The sequence below is a fragment of the Dromiciops gliroides genome, chromosome 2 (assembly GCF_019393635.1).
Source record: "Dromiciops gliroides isolate mDroGli1 chromosome 2, mDroGli1.pri, whole genome shotgun sequence".
NCBI lineage: Eukaryota > Metazoa > Chordata > Mammalia > Microbiotheria > Microbiotheriidae > Dromiciops > Dromiciops gliroides.
Window position 1 is genome coordinate 156,822,570 of NC_057862.1, and position 26,474 is coordinate 156,849,043.

General features: G+C 38.3%; 1 protein-coding gene across 1 annotated transcript in view; it reads left to right on the forward strand.

Annotated features, from left to right (window-relative positions):
• The window catches only part of LOC122738426 (thrombospondin type-1 domain-containing protein 4-like), a 406,762-nt gene that overhangs the window by 168,788 nt on the left and 211,500 nt on the right, over positions 1-26,474 (forward strand). The window contains exon 5 of the mRNA XM_043980469.1: positions 14,045-14,504. Within this exon, the coding sequence (XP_043836404.1) occupies positions 14,045-14,504 (460 nt within the window). The remainder of the gene's footprint in view (positions 1-14,044; positions 14,505-26,474) is intronic.

Below are 26,474 nucleotides of genomic sequence, written 5' to 3' on the forward strand. Positions count from 1 at the left end.
TGAGAAGGCAATAGGGTACAGGAGAAAGAGGGCTGGATTTGGAGTTAGAGAGCCCTTCTGAGTTTAAATGCCAGCCCTGCCTTTGAGGACCAGACTGACTTGGACAAAGCAATGCACTACTTAGTCTCCTTTTGCTTATCTGTAAAATGGATTCAGACTGGGTGGTCTCAAAGGTACTTTCCAGCTCTAAAATCCTCTGATCTCAGACACTTTGTTGTTTACAATGTTTGTAATGGTCTGGGATTAGGAAGGTGGGTGATTTCCAGATACTAAACATATATAATAAGAACATGTACAATGATGGCCATTTCAAACACTCTCAAGGAAACAATTTGAAGGGTTATTACTGCAAAGGCAACCTTAGGAAATTGACTCTAAACACCTAAAACAAACAAACAAAAATGGTTCTGTTATATACCCTTGTCAAGCAGACTTATGTAAAGAGTCAGAGATGTAAACAACAATGAATAGATCAACAAGGGAAGGGGGTCAGCTAGGTGGTACAGTGGATAGTGCATTGGATTGGCCTTGGAATCAAAAGGCTCTGCTTGTGTGACCCCAGACAAGTCCCTTAACCTTGATTGCCTCCAAAAAAATTTTAAAAATAAATCAACAAAAATTTGTTAAGCTCTTTATACTGGACACTATGCTGGCTTCTGGAGACACAAGACAAAAAGCAAACAGATCTTGTGATCAAGGAGCTTGTTGAATAATAGGAGGGAAACAACATATATGCATATAAGTAAATAATAATAGCACACACTTATTTGGTGCTTTAGGTTTACAAATCACATTGCATATGCTATCTCATTTGATTCTCACAACAACCCTGTGAGGTAGGTGCTATTATTATTCCCATTTTCCAGGCTGGAATACTGAGGCTGAGAAGATGAGGGACTTGCCTAGGATGGTGCAGTATCAGAGACATGTTTCAAATTCAGGTATTGACTAAAAACCCAATACTCCACCCACTATGCTATCTAGCTTCTCTACAAAGTATATTCAAGTAAATAAAAATAAATTTTGTGGGGAGTAGAGGCAATAGTATAACCAGGGGGAATAACAGAGTGCAAACATATTGGATAGACTTTGAAGTTAATAAGTTTTTGTTTGTTTGTTTGTTTTGCAGGGCAATGAGTGACTTGCCCAGGGTCATGGAACTAGTAGTGTCAAGTGTCTGAGGTCTTGTTATAAGCAGGCATGGTCAAGCAAAAAAATTTCTATAGTGGCCACATTAAAAAAAATGCTTTGTACAAACAGAAGCAATGCATCCAAAATTAGAAGGGAGGCAGAAATCTGGGAAACAATTTTTGTGGCCAGTACTTCTGATAAAGGCCTCATCTCTAAAATATACAGGGAATTAAATCAAATTTATAAGAATCCAAGTCATTCCCCAATTGAGAAATGGTCAAAGGATATGAACAGGCAGTTTTCTGAAGAAGAAACCAAAGCTATCTATTCCCATATGAAAAAATGCTCTAAATCTCTAATGATTAGAGAGATGCAAATTAAAACAACTCTGAGGTACCACCTGACACCTATCAGATTGGCTAAAATGACAAAAAAGGAAAATAATAAATGTTGGAGAAGCTGTGGCAAAATTGGAACACTAATTCATTGTTGGTGGAGCTGTGAAGTGATCCAATCATTCTGGAAAGCAATTTGGAATTATGCCCAAAGGGCGATAAAGCTGTACATACCCTTTGACCCAGCAATACCACTTTTGGGTCTTTTTCCCAAAGAAATCATGGAAAGGGGAAAGGGACCCACATGTACAAAAATATTTATAGCTGCTCTTTTTGTGGTGGCAAGGAATTGGAAATTGAGGGGCTGCCCATCAATTGGGGAATGGCTGGACAAGTTGTGGTATATGAATTCAATGGAATACTATTGTGCTGTAAGAAATGATGAGCAGGAGGAGTTCAGAGAAACCTGGAGGGTCTTGCGTGGGCTGATGATGAGTGAAATGAGCAGAACCAGAAGAACATTGTCCACAGTATCATCAACATTGAGTGTTGATCTATTGTGATGGACTATATTCTTCTCACCAATGCAATGGTACAGAAGAGTTCCAGGGAACTCATGATAGAAGAGGATCTCCAAATCCAAGAAAAAAAAAAAAGAACTGCGGAGTATAGATGCTGAATGAACCATACTATTTCTTTTAGTTTTGGTGCTGTTGTTTTTTTTCTATTTTGAGGTTTTTCATCATTGCTCTGATTTTTTCTCTTATAACATGACTAATGCAGAAATAGGATTAATGTTATTATGTGTGTGTGTGTGTGTATATATATATATAACCTATATCAGATTACCTGCTGTCTAGGGGAGGGGGGAGGGAGAAAAATCTGAAATTGTAAAGCTTGTATAAACAAAAGTTGAGAACTATCTTTACATGTAACGGAAAAAAATAAAATACTTTATTAATTTAAAAAAATTGCTTTTCACTGCATTTAGGCTATCACCTCTCTGTTAGGAGTGAGTAGCATTCTTCATCATCTATCCTCTGGAATTATGGTTGATCTTCCAAATTTGTTGTTATACTGATATAAATTAGTCTTCTGGGTCTGTTCACATCACTTTGCATCAGTTCATACAAATCTTTCCAGATTTCTCTAAAACTTCCTCCATCACTTCTTATGCTATAATAAAATTCCATTATATCCATATATCTTGTTCAGTTATATAATTATATATAATTCGTTCAGTTATTCCCTAACCGATGGGTATTCCCTCAGTTTCCAGTTCTTGTACAACAAATAAAAAAGAGTGTGTATGAGTATTTTTGTTCCTATTGGTCCTTTTCTCCTTTCTTAAATTTGTCATTTTGCCTCATCTTAGAAAAACAATAGCTATAGTAAGAAGATAAAGAGAAGTTACAAGAGTAAGCATAGGCAAAGGAGAAAAATATCAAAGTATCTTCAAAAATACCTTTTTTTTCTTTCTTTTTTTTCTTTTCTTTTTTTTTTTTTGTGGGGCAATGGGGGTTAAGTGACTTGCCCAGGGTCACACAGCTAGTTAAGTGTCAAGTGTCTGAGGCCGGATTTGAGCTCAGGTATTCCTGAATCCAGGGCCGGTGCTTTATCCACTGTGCCACCTAGCCACCCCAAAAATACCTTTTTGATGAAAGGATTTAATTAAATCCTAAGGAGTAAACCAAAAAAGGAATTAAAGAAGTAATTTCAACAAAGTTTCAGGATATAAAATAAATCCACATACATCATTTGCTTTCTTTTATATCACTAACAAAACCCAGCAGGAAGAGTTAGTAAGAGAAATTTCCCTTCAAATAACTATAGAAGATAGAAAATATTTCAGAGTATATCTCCCATGTTACATTCTGGTACTATATTAATCTCTATATAAAATATTCTTTGGAGAAACAAATATAAGGGAACAGCTAGGTGACACAGTGGATAAAGAACTGGACCTGGATTGAGGAGGACCTGAGTTCAAATCCAGCCTCAGACACTTGACACTTACTAGCTGTGTGACCCTGGGCAAATCACTTAACCCTCATTGCCTCACAAAAACCAAACCAAAACAAAGCAAAGCAAAACAAAAACACCAAATATAGACCTAAATAATTTGTGGAAAAATATTAACTGTGCATAGTTCAGTAGGAAAAGACTTTGTATATATATGTACATGTATGTATATGTCTATGTATGTATGTACAAAAATATTTACAGCAGCTCTTTCCATAGTAATCCTAAACTGTAAATTTAGGGTGATGTTTACCTATAAAAGGAATGGCTAAACAAATTATTCATGATTTTTATGGACAGTTTCACAGGAAGCTAGAAAAAACTCTATGAACTAATGCAGAGAGAGAAGTGAACAGAGCCATGAGAACAATTTATGCTTTGACAAGAATGTAAGGGAAAACAACTTTGAAAAAATTTAGAATTTGCTTCAATGCAATAATAAACCATGAGTCTGGAGAATTAAAGAGAAAACATGCAACCTGCCTCCTTCTAGAGAAGTGATGCTTTAAAATGCATAATGAGACATTTTTGGATGTGTTTCAGTGTGGGAATTTGTTTTGCTGGACTTCGAAGAATTGTTATGAGGGTTTTCTTTTTCTTTTCTTTTTAATTATCCGGAATTTTAAAAAGTAAAAGGCCAAAAACAAAGACAAAATTAAATCACCTTTGCCGATATAGTTGCTTTAATTTGAATTTCTCTAGTTATTTGTATCTTTCATATGGCTATAGATAAACTTGAATTTCTTCCCTTAAGAATTGCCTCATCATATGCTTTGACCTTTGGTTGGTTTTTAATGGCTCCAAATGTTTCTCCTACTTGAGACTTATGTTTAAATAAGTAACTTTCCCTATTTGTTGGGTTAATACATATGCAAGTCACACTATCAGGAGCACTGATCTCTAAATGTGGACAAATTAAAAGCTTTGAAAAGGATCAAGCCAATGATTATTTACATATCTTACATATGCACAATTCCCTTTTAGACAATAGTCATCATCTTCTGTAATTGGAAAAAGGCTGGTTTGTTGTTTGATTTTCCTTTAATAATCATTAACTTATCCATGCCTTCAAATATGGCTTCTATAGGGATCTTTTATTTTCACACTCTGAGTCTGTTTCACTGCCCAGAACAAAGACTAAAAAGAGACATCTTCCATCTGTTTTGATGATAGATTTAAAAAAAAAAAGTCTTGCAAAGAACTAGAGTAGTTCTTTCCTTCAGTTTTGTGTGACCTCATGCATTTTTACCTGGCCTTTCCCAAGAAACAAAAAGGTATATTACATCCAAGATTTTTTTTTTTAATTAAGGTTTTCATTACATCTGTTGAAGTGGCATAGGGCATACTTCCATCATTAGTCTAGTTGGGAGGGTTGCCAAGATTAATTAATTGAAATATGCTTTAAGGCAAAATAAATAGTGCAGTGTGTTTTCATTCAAAATGATACATATCACCTAAGAATGAAGGCACAATTAGTGTTAAAGATGTTAATGATTAGCTGTGGTCCTTTAAACTTTCTTTTTAGTGGTATGTATGGGGAGAAAGACTTTCTTCCAGAAGAAGGAAATCAACATTCCAAATAAAGCCAATGTATTACTTATTATTTAATGTGCTTATTTAAACAAGGCCGTCATATAAAATTCTTGGCCATGGTTACAATAGTACATATGTGGAATGAATGATTATAGAATCACAGAATTTTTAGGGGTAGAAGGGACCTTAGAGATTTTCCTAGTCCAACCTCTTTCTTTTACTATCCACCCAGATTAAATGACTTGCCAGGTGGCAGTGGTTGCTTGCACACCATGGATTCCATTCAGGGAAATGAAGATAGTGAGGACAAAGGGACTTCTCCAATTGGAGGGCATTTGAGAAAGGCTGGAGGGTGGTATCCAGTTTGATCCCCTAGTCTCTTATCTGCTACTGTAGTCTATAGCTTGAAACTTGGACCTTTCTTCCTATAAGCTCCCTCTCAAAACATGGTGTTTTTCCTTTCACATAACCTCCCACCTCTGGCCCTCTTCTGCTCATTAGCTTATTGCTTACTTCTCTCCATTCTTAAGTTTGTCCTATGCTCGGACTTTTGCCCTCCCAATTCCTCCACTATCCAATCAGGCTAACTCCTGAGGACCTTAATCACTCATAGTCCTGCTAGTCCAGGGATTGGGTGGGTTGAAATAGTAGAGAATCCATTTCTCTAAACTCCTCATCCAGCACACTTTCTCTTCACACTACTACTGGTATATAAACTAAGAGTCATCTCGCCAATATTGCCTCTCTATGATTGCCAATGACTTAAGTCTTCAAGAATGAGGTAATGACCTTTCTCTTTGTTATTGGACGGGGGCATGGTTTCAAATGGGCAACTTGCTTAGTCTCTTTGAGCCTCAGTTCCCTTGTTTGGAGAGTGAGGATATTAATTTTTGGACTATGACCTCCCAGCGTTCTTGTGAGGAAAGGACCTTGCAAAACTTAGAGTGCTGTTTAAGCACATGTTGTTGGTGTCATTAGGAATTTCTATCTAGAGTTGGAAAGAATCGTAGAGGTCATCTAGATCAAAGCTTCTTAAAATGTGGGTCGCGACCCCATGCAGGGTCACATAATTGAATGTGGGGGTCTTGAAAAATTGGGAAACAGTAGAAAGTTATGTATACCTATTTTATATACCTATATACTTGGGGTCCCATAAAAATTTCTTGGGCGAAAAGAGTTTGAAAGTGGAAAAAAGTTTAAGAAGCTCTGGTCTGGTCTAATAACCTAATTTAAAAATGAGGACTCTGAGGCCCAGAAAGAGCCACTCCTGCAGGAAGTGTAGTGCCTTTGATACAAATCTGGAAGTTTGACAAGTGGGTAGGTTTATTAAGGAAGATAATGAGCTCTGTTTTAAATATGCTAATTTTGAGATGCCTACAGGGAATTTGGTAGAAATATCCAGTGGTGGGCTGAGGGTTTATTGCCAGAGTCTTAAGGATGATGCAAAACATTTTATATCTTTTTCCTTTATGACTATTAGAAAACTATTATTTTGTTGTTGTTGAGTCATATCAGTCATGTTCAACTCCTGGTGATCCTGTTTGGGGTTTTCTTGGCAGAGATACTGGAGTGATTTGCTATTTCTTTCTCCAGCTAATTTTACAGTTGAGGAAACTAAGGCAAACATGGTTAAGTGATTTGCTCAGGGACACACAGCTAGTAAGTGTCTTAGGTCAGATTTGAATTCGGGAAGATGAGTCTTCCTGACTCCAGGCCTTGCACTTTATCCACAGCATCACCTAGCTGCCCTTAAGATTCCCTAAGCTTCTTTCAAAACATCTCAGGTACCACCTCCTGCAGAGGTCCTTCCCGATTATCTCCTAATTACTTCAATTACAATTCTCTCCAAATTACATCATATTGATTTTTGCAAATGGTTTTCTATTTATTTCTATTCCGCATACCCTTACTCCTTTAACAGACTCACTCCTCCAATCATGGGAATCAACGGACCAATCAGAAGCCTCTGGCTTTTAACAAGAGGTTCAGTCACACATGTCACCAGCAGTAGCCTAAGGTTGCAGGCTTAGTTTTATTTATATTCCATGGGAAGGCCTCTGCAAACTGAAGTCCAAAAGCTTGGCAGCCTCCCCTGATTAACTATCATTACATTATATGCTACATATAAAAAAATATAAGCACGAGGGCCTACACTGCTTTGTCTTTTTTTTTCCTTAGTGTCTAGCATATTGTTTGGCATATATTGGATAGTTAATAAATGCTTGCTGAATGAATAAATGTATTGAGTGTTGCTGCACTGACATAGTTTGACATTTAAGTTCTTTTGAAGTCTGCAGTATATTAGAAATTTAGTACATTTTTATTATTGATCAATTGCCTGTTATTCATATTTTGGTTTATTTGTGTGCCTTCCAGGAATACTTCTTCCTTCCTCCTCAGGCATATTCCTACTCCATGTACTCTCTAGTCCACAGGCAGCGTCATTTATCTGACTTCCTCACCACACAGCCTGTCCTAAGGACTGCCCTCTAACTGTGCTGCCTTAGCCAACTACAGCAAGTTATTTAAATTTCTGAGAAATTTTCCAGCGATATAGCTTTTAGCTCTTAATTAGTATAGAGAGCCAAGAGTTGGATTTTGATTTTTTTTTTTTGGTGGGGCAATGAGGGTTAAGTGACTTGCTCAGGGTCACACAGCTAGTGTCATTGAGGTCAGATTTGAACTCAGGTCCTCCTGAATCCAGGGCCAGTGCTTTATCCACTGTGCCACCTATCTGGCCCTAAGAGTTGAATATTATCAAAATTTATTTGTAAAGCTTCTGCAGGAGTTGGAGGTGGGGTTCATTCCTAATGTTTTGAGAATCTTACAAAATGTTCCATATCTCTTTAAGTTCTTTGACTAACTGGAACTTCTTAAACATCAATAATTTATATTTTGTGCTGGTTCCCATTTTCAGTTTAGTATGGCTACTCTTTAAAGAGCAACATTTTGCTAACTTCTTGATGGCCATGGGTGGTAAGATTAATATCCTGGGTCAAGAAGCAAGATGGTGGAAGAAACTAACTGAGACCAAGGACAGCTTCAGTAAAGTATTAGGATACAAAATAAGTCCACAGAAATCATTAACATATCTATACAACACTAATAAAAATGTAGAATTTATAACAAAAATAAATTCCATTCACAATAGCTACAAAATACCAATCAATCTACCAAGACACATGCAAGATTTATGTAATTACAAGAAAAATCTCTTTACAGCTATAAAGAAAGATATTGCTTAGGGTTGGGACATATCAATAGAATTTAAAGGATGACACTAAGCTAAATTTACAGATTTCATGTCATACCAACTAAATTACCAAGGGGATATTGCATGTGATCAAAAACAAAATTAGTTTGGAGGAATAAAACTTTTAGAATCTCAAGGGAAGGGAAATAATGGTTAAAAGTTGGGATTTAGGGGGATTATTATTTAGGGGCATTATCACATTTCAAACTATATTAATAAGGATTAGTTATCAAAATATTTATTACTGTTTTAAAAATAGAAAGGTCAGTGGAACAGACTACATATCCAAGAAACAGAAGCAATGGAAAAGAGTAATCAAGCCAAGAACATAAATTACTGGGGAGAGGATTCCCTATTTGACAAGAACTACTGGTGAAAATGAAGCTTAGTTTGGCAAAGTTAAGTTTATTTATTTTTGGTTTTGTTTTTTTTTTGGTGAGGCAATTGGGGTTAAGTGACTTGCCCAGGGTCACACAGCTAGTGTTAAGTGTCTGAGGCCGGATTTGAACTCAGGTCCTCCTGAATCCAGGGCTGGTGCTCTATCCACTGTGCCACCTAGCTGCCCCAGCAAAGTTAAGTTTAGACCAACAACTTGCACCAAATACCACAATAGCTTCCAAATAAATATAACCTGGATATTAAAATTCACATAATAAAAACTAAGGAATAAAAAAGCTAGCTTTCCCAGCTATGGTTATAGAGAATTCTTACCCAAACAAGTGAGAAAGGTAAGAATAAAAGACAAAACATACAATTTCAGTTACATGAAATTAAAAAGCTTTTGCACAACAAAATCAGTGAAGATACAATTAGAATAAAATAAAGTAGGAAAGTACTTGCATCGAATATCATTGATAAAAGACATAGTGGTTCAAAATACATAGGGAATTACACAAATATGTAACTGGGAGCAATTCCCCAATAAATAAGCCATCAAAATATAGTAACCAATAGATGCCAAATTGTGAACTATAAATAACCATATGAAAACATGTTTCAAATCACTAATAGAGGAATGCAAATTAAAACAGCTCTGAAGATTTGCCTCATACGCTACAAACTGACAAAGATGACCAAAAAGCATCGTCTGTGCTGGAGAGGGTAACGGAACACAGCACACGTTCCATTTTTAATAGAACAGTATTCTGGATTTCAATTTGTAATTATGCAACAAAAGTGACAAGTGACCAAACTGTCTATATCCTTTAGCTGAATGATATTACGGTGGGACTTATACCCAAGGAAGTCAAGGACAGAAAGATTGTGTCCATATCTACATCTATATCATCTATGTCTATCTCTATCTCTATGTCTATATCTCTATATCTGTATCTAATAAATATATGTGTATATTATATAGTCACACACATATATAGGTGTGTATGTGAATATCTATATATATGCATGTATACACATGATATTCATAGCAGCACTTTTATTGTGGCAAAGATGGGAAAGTAAAGTGTATGCTCATCAGTTGGTGAAAAATTATGATATGTGAATGTAATAGAATATTATTATGCATTAAGAATGTATGGATATGAAGAATTCATAGAAACACAAAATTTCTACAAATTGATGCAAAGTGAAATAAGATGAAACAGAAGAATACACTTTTATATGTAATATATTGTATACAGAGACAGTAACAATGTAAATGTAAATATCACTTTGAACAATTTTGATAAACTAAAAATCTAGTAACAATCGTAAAGAAGGGAAAATGTAAAACTTATCCCTCTTCCCTATAGAGAGGCATGCCAAGGTTTTTAAGTCAGAAAGTTGCATTCATCATCAGATATGATTCTTATATAAAAAGTGTTTTTGCTTAATGTTCCTTCTCTGTTAACAGGGCGGGTTCAATTTAGAAGAAAAGAAAAGGAAGTTATTTCCAGAAATAACTGATATACAAAAACAAAAGGCATTAGTAAAACTTTTTTTTTTTTTAAAGGAAGTAGCAGAGTATAATGGAAAGACCTCTGGACTTGGAGTCAGGAGATCTGGGTTCTGTGCTCTACCATTTACTAGCTTTGTGACTGTAGGCAAATCATTTTCTTCTTTTGGCTTTAATTTCCTCACTGGCAAAATGAGGATGATGATACTTGCCCAATCCTTTCCAAACTATAAAGTGTCACAAAAAGTTGTGTTGCTATTGGGCTAAAGGAGGTGACTCAGTCGTCATCTTGGAGAAATACTAATAAAAAAAAATCTAACTTTGATGTTAGAGACTTCTGTTCCCTTTCATTTTTCTTTTTGGTTTGTTTTCTTACAGGCCTTTATTATCTTTTCCTCCCACACCATTCCCCTCCCATGAGCAATAATACCAAAAGAGGGGGAAAAAAAACCACCTTCATAACAAATATTCATAGTTCAGCTAAACAAATACTCACATTGACAATGTAACTTGTGTCTCTACAGGTATTTACTTATGAGAGCAGGAGTTTCCAGTTATTTTCCCCCCACAGAGTCATCTAGAATAAAATAAAGTACTTAGTATTATTGGATAAAAAAATGTGTGTATGTATGTGTATACATACATATATGTGTTTGTATATTTCTATATATCGTGATTTGTTATGTCTACACAGTGAATCTGCTCCATTCTCAGGCATTTTATTGAGTTTAATTCAACATTTATTAAGTATCTGCTGTATACAAAAAGTATTCTGCTAAGTATTCAGGGAAATAATGAAATTTAAATTAGATTAAGTCCCTACCCTGGAGGAGTTTACCTTACAGTAGGGGACAACTATAATACACCGAAAACTAGAATATAGTAATACATGAACAATCCAATAGAGGGGTACAAAATAAAGTGCTAAATGAGATTAAAAAAGAAAGCTAACATCTAGGTGGGTCGAGGAAGGCTTCATGGAGGAGATGGGCAATGGAGTTTAAAGGGTAGGTAGTCATTCAGCAGGGAAAAAAATATGTTGCAAGCACAAAAACATGAAGAGAGGGATACATGGAACATTATGGGGGGCAGAGAATAGCTTAGGCTACTGTAGCAAAGAATGTCTACATAATTAAAGTGATAGGATTGAGAAAGGAGGGATGATGGATACTTATGGAAGCTATTGGAATTCTAGGCAAGGGAGTCTGAAATTAAATTACTAAGCAATAGGAGGGCCCAGAAAATATTGGATCAGAGGAATTATATAATCAGATGTTAAGTATGCATTCGATTAAATTATAATTCAAAAAACATTTTTTTAATCTTAACAGTGAAAGATGGTATGCTAGGTGCTAAGGATACTGAAGAAAATGAAAAGTACCACTTATTCTTGAGAAGCTGCCATTCTACTGGGAGGATACAACATTTATGTAGATTAGTTAAGAAAATAATTTCAGGAGTAAGAGAGAACCAACAACTCAATCTTGAAGGAAGCTAAGGATTCTAAGATGTGGAGCAGAGAAGAAAGAACAGAATAGGAATGATTGTTTTGCCCTTAGCATGAAGGGTGGATTACAGGCATGAGAGAACAGAGGTGTAAAGACTTAGTAGAAAGTCTTTGAAATATCCAAGATAGGAGGTGATGAAGGCCTATACTAGGGTGGTGGCAGTGGAAATAAGGAAAGGATATAAGAATATGATATATTTTGCTATTATAGAGATGACATGACTTGGTAACTAATTGGATTTGAGTGGTCAGAGTGCAGAGAGGGTCAAATGTAACTCAAAGTTCCAAACAATGCCTTTCGGATAAATTGTGGTGCCACAGACAAAAGTATTAAGATTTTATATACATTGTGTATGAGGCATGGGATATTCAGGTGGAGATAATTTGTAGGCAGTTGGAGATGTGGGACTGGCATTTAAAAGAGGTCAGAGCTGAAGACAAATATTTGAGTATCAAGAGAAGTGGTTAGAGTAGGTGAAATTGCAAAATGATAGCGTATAGAGGGAAAAAAAAGAGGAGGGTCAAGGGCAAACTCTCCAAAGCACCTACCTTAAAAGGTAAGGAGTCAACATTCACCTCAGGGTTATAAACAAGAAGTAATATTAGGTCAATAGGGATAGAAAAAAACAGGAGCAAAATCAGATTTAGAGGGAGAGACAAATAAGCTAAGTGAATTAAAATAAAACAACAAATACTTCCCCTTACTCTCTGCCACCAATGTAATTATAGTTAGCATTTCTTGATTTTTCTCATTTTTTTCTTATGTCTTCTCCCATAGTCATTGATCTCTAAAGAGTAATAGATCCCTTTTACCAGAAGTGCATACCTGATAAAAGGTGAAGATGAAGAAAAAGAAGAGAAAGGGAGAAGAGAGACTGATGAATATTAAAAAAAAAAAAATGATAGACCTTTAGCCTGAAATTATTGTGGGTTGGTGGAAAGTACACTAGATTGGGAATTCCAATATTTGGGTTCAAGTTACAGCACTGTGGTATCACTGCCTTAAGCCAGTCCTTTTCCCTCTCTAGTTCAGTTTCCTTATCTGTAAAATGAAAGTGTTAGATTAGATGGTAGACTTAATGCAGTTTTAGAAGTAGGAAGAGACTAGAGACCAGCTAGTTGATGGCAAGGCCAGGACTAGGGCTCAGGTCTTTAGATTCTCATCTACTTTGCAATTCTTTATTTTAGGATTCTAAAGAAAGTAGAAGAAAGAGATTAAGAATAAGGTATTTGGGGGGGGTAGCTAGATGGCGCAGTGGATAGAGCACTGGCCCTGGAGTCAGGAATACCTGAGTTCAAATCCAGGCTCAGACACTTAACACTTACTAGCTGTGTGACCCTGGGCAAGTCACTTAACCCCAATTGCCTCACTAAAAAAAAAAAAAAAAGAATAAGGTATTCAGGGAGTAAAGTGATACATACTTCAGAAGATTGAGAGGAAACAGTAGTCAGAACCAACTACTCATGCTAATAATTCTTATCTAAGTCAAGAGGTCATCTTGGGTTTATTGTGCATTACTGTCATTTGTGAAAATAGTACCAAATTTAATTTTCTTAGAGAAATTAAAGAATGCTAGATAGTACATAGGCAACTAGCTACATATGGCCCCTGTTGTACATTTAATTGTCCCCAGTACCTTTTCATCCATCTTCTTCCACAGTCCTTCTCTTCAAGAATCTGCTCAAGCACCATCTTCTACATGAACCCTTTTATGCCCTAACTGCTAGTACCCTCCCCTATAATTACAATGCATTCAACTGGCCTACAATTGGACCTATTAGCCCCTTACGCTATAATTACATATAGAGAATGCCTAGATAAGAACCCCTCCTACTCATCAGTTCTTACAGCACTATGGTATTCTGTCACAATCAGATACAACAACTTGTTCAGCCATTTCCCAATTGATGGATATACCCTCCCCCTCCCCAATTTCCAATTCTTTGCCACCACTAAAAGAGCTTTTATAAATATTTTTTTTTGTATATTTGTGTCCTTTTCCTTTAAAAAAATTCTCTTTGGGGGCAGCTAGGTGGCGCAGTGGATAGAGCACCGGCCCTGGAGTCAGGAGGACCTGAGTTCAAATCCAGCCTCAGACACTTAACACTTACTAGCTGTGTGACCCTGGGCAAGTCACTTAACCCCAATTGCCTCACTAAAAAAAAAAAAAAATTCTCTTTGGGATATAGACCTAGTAGTGGTAGCTGGAAGGAATTTTAAAGAACATTGAGATCAACCTTTTCATTTTACTGATGAAGACAGGAAGCTTTCCCTCTTGCCCACTTCCTACCATCCTGGAGCAGTGCTAATCTGCTTTCTGAAAATTTCTTCAGAAATCTCAGCTACCATTTTCTTTGTTTCTTTTTAGGAGTAGGAACAGAAGTCCTATTGCCCCTGGAAAATATGGCTATGGGAAAGCCCCATACATATTACCGTTGCAGACGGACACTGGACAACCCCCTCAGAGGCTTCGGAGACAAAGGCAATCAACTCAGCATCAAAGATATCATGGAGAGGCAGACTCTGCTCCCCATTACAGCCATCCAGCTACCCCTGCTGTGCAGCGCAGGCATCTCTACCAAGGCAACCATGGCTCTCAGCCCAGACTCCAGCCCTTAGAGTCTTCAATTTACCAGCCATCTTTATCCCGAGTCCAGGGTTTTCCTGCAACTCCAAGTCTATTCCATGGCATGGAAGTGAGTAGCAGCCCTGGTGGAGGGTCCCACCGTCCATCTCTCCGTCCACCCCATGGCTTTTCTCAGCCCCACCGATCTACAGAGATCATGTGCATTGGAGCTTACCGACAATACAAGCTTTGTAATACTAATGTAAGTATGTTCTTGACTCTCTTTCCTCATTGCAATTTTTGTTTTCCATCTCTTCTAGCCCTGCCTGAGCCTTCCACTGATTTCAACTGATCTTACTTACCCCTGTTTGTGATACTAAGGATTAAAAAAAGGTTGCTCCTTCCTTGATCTACTAATGGGAATGCTACCTTGCAGTTTGAGATGTCTGAATTCGTAATTTGCTGGTTGTGATGGTGGTGGCAGTGATGGTGGGAGGGGTTTATAATTGTTATTCCAAATTTAATAATCATCACAACCAAAAAGTTGTCACACAAATATTTCACTTGCAAGCCATAAACTCCAAACTAGTTACAGTTTTCTAAAGGCAAATAAAAAGCTTTACCTTGCCTAAAAAATTATCAACATTTTATTTGCTGTGACTTTTTTTGATCTTTTCCAATCTTTGTGCTTATTAGATTTTGCTGTTGTTATTTTTATCTAGTTGTAGTCAATATTTATGTTTGGATTCACTTTACAAAGCTTTGTGTGCATCTTTATGTATTTCTTTGTATTCTTCATACTTGTCATTTTTAATGGTACTTGTCATTTTTAATTTTCCATTAACTTCTATCTCCTAATTTATTTAGCCATTCCTCAATCATGGATATATAGAAAATCTTTAGTTTTTCTGCTTTATCAAATACAGTTTTTTTTGTACAGGTAGATCTCTTCATCCCATGTCACTTTATTAACTTCCATTGGATCTAACCCTAATTGTGGGATTATTGGGTGAAAAACACTTAATTTAGTAAACACTTTTAAAGTGCCTTGTAAGTGCCAGGCACTATACTAGGGACTGGAGATACAAAAACAAAAGCAAAGTATTTCCTGCCCTTGAGAAGCTTATATTTTACTATAAGTTGAGTGAGTGAGGGAGTAGGGAGTTTGGGCTCAGTTTTTTATGTCTTCCTGTATGTTGCCAGATAACTTTCCAAAAAGAGTCCATCAATTTCCAGCTCTACCAACTGACTGATAGAATACTATTTCTCCATCTGGATTCCTCTTCTATTGTTGATGTGACCTTGAGAGGTGGGGCTTAATGCTACCTTATGTGACTCTAGACTCTACTCCCAAGGAGTAGAGAAGGTCAAGAGCAGGATCAGCACATGGCTGCTCTATGTAAAGAATATTAGTCACCAGGGATTGCTGCTGATCAAACTTTCCCTGGTTTCCTCATTCCTTGGTTATGGAGCCAGTTTTGCATTGGGTGCATATAGTTCATTCATTGAACAAATTCACTCTTCAAATGAAGAAGGTTGACCTTTTTCTCTAAAAATCAAAGAATTCCAAGTACTGTGGAGCCACAGTCAGGATAGCACAAGATCTAGCAGCTTCTACATTAAAGGACCAGAGGGCATAGAATATGATATTCCAAAGGGCAAAGGATTACAACCAAGAATCACCTACCTAGCAAAACTCAGCATAATCTTTCAACGGAAAAATGGGACTTTAATGAAAAAGAAGACTTTCAGATATTTATGATGAAAAGGCCTGAACTGAATGGCAAATTTGACTTTCAAATACAAGACCCTAGAGAAACACAAAAAATCAGAGCTGGGGGACATACCTGGGGTCGTACAGTGGGTGACTGTCTTGTGTCTGAGGCCGGGTTTTGACTGGGATCCCCCTGGGTCCAGGGGTGATGCTTTGTCCACTGTGTCACTTAGCTAGGTGATGACATCATTAGGGTTAAATTGAGGGGTGAAGGGGATTCATTGGGGGAGGGGGAAGGGCAGAAGGGAAATCCTACATGACAGTAACAGGAAAAGGCTTAAGAAGTGGGGGAAGAGATGGGAGAAGAGCAGGGCAGTAAATGAATTTTACACTCATCAGAAAAGGCTCAAAGACCTTAAACTCATCAGAACTGCCTCAAGGAGGGACTAACAGACACACCCAACTGGGTGGAGTAATCTATTTAATCTGGGCAGTAAAAAAGCCTAACACTCATCAAAATTGGCTCAAAGACCTCAATCTCATCAGAATTGGCTCAAGGAGGTAATAATGTACACACTCAATTGGGTGGAGTAATCTCTATAACCCTGCAGAAAAATAGGAGGGGAAGGGGATAAAGAGAGAGGGGCAGGGCAAAAGAAGGAAGGACAGAGTTGGGGAGGGGAAAGACAGGAGTAAATCCCTTTTGAAGAGTGATAGGATGAAAGAAGATGGATAATAGAATAAATATCATGGGGAAGAAAATAGGATGGAAAGGAAACCGTTAACAATAGTAATTATGAAAAAGAGAAAAAGGGAAAAATTGTACAAAAAATATTTATAGCAACTCTTTGTGGAGGCTAAGAATTGAGAATCAAGGGAATGTCCATCAATTGAGGAATGATGGAAAAAGCTGTGCTATATGATTGTAGTGGAGTGGTCTTGTGCTACAAGAAATGACAAACAGGATGATCCCAGAAAAACCTTGAAAGACTAATGAACATCGATGTATAGTGAAGTGAGCAGAGCTGGGAGGACATTGTGCATAGTGACAGCAGTATTGTTCAGTGAGCAATTATGAATGACTTAACTACTCTCAGCAATGCCATTATCCAAGACAATCCCAAGGAACTAATGAGGAAGATTACTATGTACCCCTATAGAATGAACTGATAAAAAGAACACTTGTGGATTGTACCTATATAACTTGGTTGCAATCTTGTGGAGGGGGGAGGAAAGGGAGGGAGGGAGAAAAATTTGGAACTCTAAATCTTATGAAAATGAATGTTGAAAAGTACCCTTACATGTAACTAGAAAATAAAAGAAATGTTTGTTGCTGAAAAAAAAATGTTAGATGGGATTTTGCATATGATCCTGGAGACAGCAGGGAACAACAGGAGTTTATTGAATGAGGAGGTGATAAAGTCAGACATGAACTCATGTTGAGTGGAGGATGGACTATGATGGGAGAGATGGGAGGAGGAATAGTCCAGTCAGTCATCCAGGTATGAGATGATGAGGTCTATATTGGGGTAATGCCACTGTCTGAGGCAAGGTGGAGCCATAAAGGGAAGATGTTAGGAAAGTGGAAACAACAGGTCTTGATAACTGGTTATGGGGAAGTGAGAGAATGAGGAGCCAAGGATGATCCCTAAGCTGTGAGCCTGGGTGACTGGGAGAATGGTGTCACAGAGACAGTAATGTGGAAATGAGGAAGAAATTAGGGAGAGAGAGAATGAGTTCAGTTTTGGACATGTTGAGTTTAAGACGACTAAAGGATATCCATTTTTAAATATCTAATAGGCACTGGGAGATTCAAGATCAACAGTCTGGAGAGATGTTAGGGCTGGACTAGTAGAAAGGGGAGTTATTTACATAGAGATTAATTGAAACTGTAGGAGCTAATGTAATACGGTACAAAAGAAAAAAAAAAAAGAGAGGGCCTAGACCAGAGCCTTGGGACCAGAGGTGTCCCAAGGAGATTACTCCACAGTTAATAGGTGTGACTTGGATGAAGATCCAGCAAAAGAAACAGAGAAGGAGTGATCAGTCGAACAGTAGAGGAACTAGGAGAGAGAGCAGTGTCCCAAAAACCTAGAGAGAAGAAAGTACCAAGGAGAAGAGGGTGATAGATAGTCTCAAAGGGTACAGAGAGGTCAAAAAGGGTCAGGACCAAGGAAAGGCCACTAGATTTGGCGATCAACAAATCGTTAGTAACTTTGGAGAGAACAGTTTTGGTTGAATGATGAGGTTGGAAGCCAAACTGTCAAGGGGTAAGAAGAGAGTGAGAAGAGATTAACATCTGCATTGCTCTCATGGCAACTTTCATGGGCATAGGGACTGGACCTGTGATTTTGTGGGCATTAGATGCTTCCTGATTAGAAAACATCCCTCTACTGATGCAGGACAGTGCCATCTCTGTAACCAAAAATCTTAGAGTTGCTTGCTCTGAAGTTTAGAGGCCCTTATTCTGGGTCTATGCATGTATGCCAAGTTCAGTCCTGGTGAGAGTCTGGTCCCTAAAGAGACAGGCCAGCCTCTTTTGCTAGAAATCACTGGCTTTTAGTCAAGAGCCCTAGGGAAAATAACTTGAAGTTTTGACTTATCTCATGCCTAGTGCTTCTTTGAAGTAGGAGAATACTCTAGGTGTTTATATATATATATATATATATATATATATATATATTTCCTCTACACAAAAGAAATGGACAATACTCACAAGTAAGCATTAACAAAACTCAAATAGAAAGCAGTAACTTATAACTACTGTTAATCTCTCATGGGAGAGGATAACAGTATACTTAGCACATAAAAATATAAAACACTTTTCAGGAAGACTGAGCTAGCATTTCACCTCTGATTTGACTTGGCACTCTTTCTCCTAAGGTCCATGTCTTCTAACAAGTTAGGCTAGAGTTTGGGCTCCTTAGGGGTCAACTTTTCCAATGCAGAAACTCAGTTCTAGCTGAGGAGCCTAAAAGCAACTGACCTCTCACAGCCACCAGGAAGCACCCTTCTCAGGATCACTGTTAAGCTCAAGAAAGAAACATGAATCAGAAGATGCAGCAAGGCCTTTGGGCTACAGTCTCCAGCTCATATAGGTCATCATATATGCTGGATGCCATGTGCAGGAAGTTTGCATTTTCTGACAGGGTCAGGAATGGCACCTGCCCTGAGGAAATACTGCCCCATTTCCTCAGCCTTTCAGGCAAAGGTTAAATGAGCAGAGTCATATTCCATCATGATCATTTACCACCACTTGTTGAAACCTCCTAGAATGAGGGCAAGGTTTGGAGTAGAGAGGAAGATCATGAACCCCAAACTGAACTCATTGATGAGAGAGGGAGAATGTGCTAGGGGTCTGTATATCATAGCTACCAGAATCTGTTTTAGAGTGATAAATTTTGATTTGACGCACCTCAGAAAGGAGAGGCTGCTGAGTGATGTCAGTAGAGGCAATATCTGGAAAGTGACAGCTAGAAATAAATCAACATAGTCAAGTCAGCAAGTATTTATGAAACACCTACTGTGTGCTGGGCATTGCACTGTATCCCAGAAACCAAGTGGCATTCTGAATCCTCCCCCATGATCAGGAGACAGAGGTCAGAGTGAAAATGTAACCGGTACTGGAAAGGGTGTCCAGGGATACGGCTTGTCAGGAAGGAGCCAGGTCTCAGTGAGTGCCAGAAAATAGAAGGAGCAAGAGATGAAAGGAAATTTGTTAATCATGGAGCAGAGGACAAGGTGGAAGAGAAGGGCAATAAGAAGTGGGATGTTTGGTCAATAGTGCTAAAGTAGATGGGAAGGATGAACCAGACAGCTGGAAGTAGATTTTCCCCCCTCAGTAGTCAGGGAAGTCAATACAGAGTAGTTAGGAGTATACAAACCACTGGACAATGACTCCTGGGAAAGTACCAGTAAGGTATGCCGATGAACCAAGGTGATAAAAATGTTAAAGTTTGATCCTCTAGATTTTGGCATAGCCTTGAACTACCCTGAACCTCATGCATTCATCACTGTCACCTCTCAATAACTCCCCTTTCCCTGTAATAAATACAGCAAAGCAAAATAAAACAATATATTGCTAAGGTCTGTAAATGGATGCTTATTATTTATCTATTATCCATTACCTCTCTGAAAAGACATATGTGTGTGTGGAGAGGGAGGAGATGCTTCATTGAGAGTGAAGTGTGACTGGACTCTGCACTGATCAATGTTCTCAAGGCTTTCAGTGTTTTCTATATATTTTTGTGGCTGTCAAACAAACGATTCCCTTTATTGCTGCTTACCCGTGAAGAAGCAACTGTTTTCTTCCTAGTTCTTTGCTACTCTTTTATTTTACGTCCATAGCAAGGTGGCAGCTACACAAAATTCACTCAGTAGATGAAAGGTGGGATAGCATTTGATACTATCAAGATTGGAGAAGCCTCTTTCATCCTTTGACTCTGGCTCAACCGACCATGTGCAAAACAACAACAGCATCAACAAAAACAACAAAAAAACCCAACCTAATTACATGATAATTATTCTGGTTGTCCAGAAACAGTGTGTCTGGTTTGACCATTTCCAGCATCTGTGGACTTAACATTACTTTTTTGGGGGGTACACGTTTGTAATTACTAGCAACTGGACCAAGGCTACTGTGATCCAGTTCTTTGTGACCAAATCCTCAGTGTTCATTAACTTTACTCCCACATCAGGCAGGAAATGTATCTAGTCCAGGATTCATGAGGTTCTGATTTCCTGTGCTTAAACACACACACACACACACACACACACACACACACACACACACACACACACACAGAGAATGTGAGAATAGGAAGTGACCTTAGAAAGCATCTGGTTCAGCTGCCTTATTTTACAGATGAGACCCACACGGTTTGCCTACGTTCACACAGCTGGTTAAAGGCAACATCAAGATTAAAGCACTGGTTCTCTGCATTAATGTTTCCATGACACAGTCTAGAGCTTCTTGCTCTTTATGCAAAACAATGCTAAAGAAAAAAAAAAGGCTAAAGTATTGCGTGTCATATATTTGATGGAGCTGTACTAGAAAAGCTCTCTTGGAAAGACCTTGTCTGGATCAATTTTTTTCTTACAGAACAGTAGCTCTTAGGGGAAGCTAGGTGGCGCAGTGGATAAAACACTGGCCCTGGATTCAGGAGGACCTGAGTTCAAAGCCAGTCTCAGACACTTGACACTTACTAGCTGTGTGACCCTGGACAAGTCACTTAACTCCCATTGCCCCACAAAAAACAAAACAAAAAAACAAAAACAGAACAGTAGCTCTTAAAGTGGATAGAATGCTACACATCCACTATAGCCAAATTTAAATTGTTTAGATGCTAGGTTGCTTAGCAGATTTATTTCTGTTCTAAGTTACTGCCTGCAATGGTGCTTAAAAAATTTTTTTTTGGCCTATGGACAGGTCTGCTATTATTTTATCTCAATTTAAAAAGCTGAATTGGGCAGGGAAATAAATGTCGTACTTACTAGACTTTATTTATATGTTTCCAAATGTCACTTCCAGTCGAAAGTGCTGTGGTTCTGGACAGGAGAAGACCTGCGTTCAAATTCTCCCTCTGCCCTTTACTTCCTGTGACCTAAAGTAACTCACTTTACCTCACTGGGCCTTGGTTTCCTCTTCTCTAAAATAGGAGGTGGGATTTGAACTAGTTGGCTTCCAAGATCTCTTTCAACTCTAAACCCCTAAGATATGGTTCCCCTAAGATCTGCTAAAAGGATTCCTACTACAAGAGGTTGAGTCTCATTGTCATCTTTCTCAGAATAAGTACCATTTACACTGTATGCTATTGGTCTGTTGTCTCCTCTGTTAGAACGTGAGTTTCTTGAGTGTGGGGATTATTTTTTGAGATTGATTTCCATATCTCACCCAGTCTGGAAGTACCCCACTCATAGGCAGTGATGTAGTGTAAAGGATAGAGCCCTGGGCCTGGAGACAGAAAGACCAAATTCAAATTCAGCTTCAGATACTTAGTAGCTGGGTGATTTTGCTTTGACTCTGATCTGGATCAATTCTTGCCTCCCTGGGGAGCCTGTGGTCAGTGAGGACACCTGATTGGCTTTAGCCCTACTGCTTCTCGAAACTCCCAAGCACAAGTGGTTGACCAGCCTCAGCCATTCCAGTAGCTGGGGGTTATAGGAATAAGTAGCCATGCCCAACTTGATTTTGCTTTTCTTTGTATGCCCACTACTAGCATAGTGCCTAGTATATAGTAAGCACTTAATAAATGCTTGATTATGTTGATGGAAACTTAAATAGGCTTTTAGATGATGTGTGTGTTTCTGTTACTCATTCTCTCCCAGGATATTTGGGAGGTAACTGTAGGGTGAAATGAATTCCACTTACCTTTTTAAAAGACTGCTTTTTATGGCCTATGGAAGAAAAGATAGAATAATTGATTTTTGCTTTGGAAAAGGAAAAAGAAAACCTCCAAACACACCTAAAGCCTCATTGGCGACGTAATGATCTGACCGGTTTAAAGAGCTCATCTTTTCAGCTGGGAGAGCCTGGTTCTACAGGCAGATTTAGGGCAAGTCAATAATGTTGGGAAGGGGTGCGTGCCTCCTTTCCATACTGAGTAACCCCAGGCATTCTGCCAATGACCAGTCAAAGTCCGGACTTGTGACCTTAGCAAACAGAAATGTGAAGTCATACCACAAGAATACTGAAATGAAGTTGCTTGGAGGGTTTACTTATCACCCTGGTACCCACCAAAAGGAACTGGGACAAGTTGAGAAAGGTGTGGACAAGCTCAGTCTTTATCCCCCACCTATGTTGATGCATCGTTCTGGGAAGCCTGTCATACAAGGAATGCTGCTGGGGAGTAATGTTTAGATAGGACTTGGTTTCTCCAAAGCTCTCCCAAGGTTTTTTTTCCTTCAAAGTCCTACTACCTCTGGCACATTGGGTCTATTTCCATTCTTGTGACTGTTTTTACCTGATTGACTCACTGCACAGTCTTGAATTTTGGCTTCTGGCGATTTGCCTGATTTTGATCCACTCCCACAGTTTTACTTCCATATATTCCCTGAGTCCATCTTGCCTCTCTGATTTGCTCCCATGTACAATCTCCTTGGACTGCTGTCTATCTTTGAACCACTCTTGCCCATAGTTTTCCATGAGAATAAACCCAGGTTTCTGATCAGTCTCTGTTCAGACATCATCTGGATACTGTGTTTTTCAGAATCATGGCCTTCGGTTTATTTGTTTCTCATAGTCCCTGGTTGCTTTTTTTTTTTTTTTCACCAAGGCACAGTTTTCCAGTTAAAGGCTAAAACAAAGGGTTCAGCCTCCAGTACTCCCTCCTTCCTCACTCCTTTGGTGAATCACTTGCTGAACACTTTGATGAAGCTCCAGGAAGACTCAAATATATACACATACACATACACATACACATACACATTAAACTAGTGGGGTTTTTTCTTCCAGGTGTGCCCACAGGCTTACTGCTTAGAATGCACCCAATGTTGGGTTTTCTTTTCTTTTTCTTTGGCACTATCAGAGGCCATGGTCAGCATTTTTAAAGTAATAAACTTTTTTATTTATAGTTTTGGGTTCCAATTATCTCTCCTTCCCTCCCTTCCCTCCCCACTCCCTGAGGCATTAACCAATAAGATATAGGTTATCCATGTACGATTATGTAAAACATTACCATATTAGTCATTTTGTATATGAAAATTTGAATAAAAGAAAAAGTAAATGAAAGAAAGTGAGAAATAGTATGCTTCAGTCTGTTCCATCAATATCAATTCTTTCTTTGGAGGTGGATAGTATGTTTCATTGATAGTCCTTTGGCATCATCTTGGATCATTGTATTGCTGAGAATAGTTAATTCATTCACAGTTCTTCATCAAACAATATTGCTGTCTCTATGCACAATGTTCTCCTGGTTCTGCTCTCCTCACTATACATTAGTTTATACAAGTCTTTCCAGGCCTTTTTGAAATCATCCTGCTTGTCATTTCTTATAGCACCATAATATTCAATCACTATCATATGCCACAGCTTGTTCAGCCATTCCCCAATTGATGGGCATTCCTTTGATTTCATGGTCAGCATTTTGAAAGGGCCTGAACTATAACCACATATCAGGGAGGGTTTGGCAAGTTCTGCCTCAGGGCAAATGTCCCATGTTCCCCTATGGCACTACTTTCCTTTGTTAACCAACACACCTTGGAATGAAATCACAGGGTCATCACTTCATTTCCATAAGGGAATAAAACTGGTCATGAAATATCAACCTAAGCAAATAGCCACCCAGTAGCATTAGACCAGGGGTTCTTCATCTTTCTGCTTCGTGGACCCCTTTGGCAGTTTGGTGAAGACTTTGGACCCCTTCTCAGAAGAATTTTTTAAAAGTCACAATTGAAGAAAATGATAAATTTCAATGAGAGGTTTGTGAAAATGAAGGCATATTTCTCCCACCCAAGGTCATAAACCTCTTGGAATCTATCCATAGATCTGGACCCTATGTTAAGATCCCCTGCATCAAAGAGTTTTATAACACTGTGATTATAAAGTCACTCAAAGATTAACCAAGGGTTGATGAAATGAACAAAAATTGACATAGCCTCTAGCTGACTCGGAGCTTCTTTGCCTAGAGATATTTCTCTTCCTAGCAGGGAGAACCTGCTTTAATCCAGCAGGTGAATGGGTTACATTCCTGGCTTACTGCCACAAAAAATGTTTCAATAACCAATGGCTCTGTACTGGAGATAATGAATTTGATTAGGGGGATTTGTGCACTTTACTTTCTGAATTACATTTCCCAAAAGGCTTTGGGGGACGTGTGTAGGGGAATTCTGAAGTTATTTCCTCAGGGACCCATGTGAGATGTAGTGGCATCTTTAGATGCAGGATTTTCAAAATGAAGGATAGAAAAATAGTGATTATGGAGGGCATCTTTCTCCACAAATTGCCTAATTCTATGCCTGTTGAAGAAGCATCCCATTCTTTTAATAGAGAAGCCAGCAAGAATGAAACAAGTTCTGTCTAGCTCAGTGATGAGGAGCAGGGAACACATGTGTATTTTGCCCTTAAAAAATTCTGGGAGCTGTAGTTGGAGGCAGGGGTTCAATGACATGAATTTCCACCAGACCAGATTTGATAAGCATAGATAAACAGAATATTTTGTAGTCAATTGCTCCAGTATCCCAAATTATGTCTTGAACATAGTTGATGCTGAATGGTTGTAAAGTTGAATTAATTGCTTTAAGTCAAGTCTTAGAGCTAATTATTACAAATAGCCTGCTCTCTATGCCTTCCTCCTTGCTATTTTATTTCTTTCAGGCATACCTTTTGACCTCCATATCTGGGCTAATGCCCACTCACAACCTGTACTCTGTTATCATCCTGGGTAAAGGACACAGGAGGAGCCTCTTCTTCAAGAGAATTTATATCAGCATCCAATCAGTTTTGCTATTGGTCCTCTCTTTTCTTGTTATCCACTCTTTTGTGTTGACGTTCTGATCTTTGACAATCTGTTTACCTGTGTTTCTTATACAGTCTTTTAGTATGTTAGTGTCAATCTTAGGCTGTCTGAGCTGGCAGGGATTTGAATCTACTTTGACATTGGGCAAGTAATTTAACCTCTCTGGATCTTAGTTTTATCAGGGCTTCTTAACATTGGGGTCCATCAACTTTAAACACTTTTACAATTGTATTTCAATAACATTGGCTTCCTTTGCAGTCCTCTGTATTTTATCCTATGCATTTAAAAACCTTCTTCTGAGAGTCAAGAGGCTCCACCAGATTTTTATACAAGTCTATCACACACACACACACACACACACACACACACACACACAAATAAGCATCCCTTGGCTAGATGATCTCTTAGGTCCCTTCCAACTATCAAACCTATTCCATGGGACTTTCTACCTTTACTTTGTTCCTTCTCCATCTCATGCCTCATGCCAATGCCAGCATAAACTTGAATGTATGTGATCATGCCAACCTTTGCACAAAAATCTTTCATGTCCCACTGTTCTCTCTTCCTACTTCTCTGGTAAAGTTCAACCTTCTTCAGTTCAACCGTGTTTCATATTTTCTCATCCACACATCCTATGTTTCAGCCAATCTGTCTACTTCTGAATTTATCATGTGCTTTTCTGATGCTAAGCCTTACTCATGCTCTTCTTTTTCTGGAATAAAGAATTAACAATACTTCTCTTCTCCTCTTCACTTGTCAGATTATACAGCTTTTTTTTTTTTTTTTTTTTGCGGGGCAATGGGTTTTAAGTGACTTGCCCAGGGTCACACAGCTAGTAAGTGTTAAGTGTCTGAGGCTGGATTTGAACTCAGGTACTCCTGAATCCAGGGCCGGTGCTTTATCCACTGTGCCACCTAGCTGCCCCACCTCTACAGCCTTTTAAAGTCCTGCTCTCTGGATACCCAAGTCTGCCTCCTCTCCCCTCCAGACTTTTCCCTCTTTTGAATTGTCCAACTTTCTCTATTTTTGAAGTTCTGAAGTACATGCTCAGAAACTTCTTCCT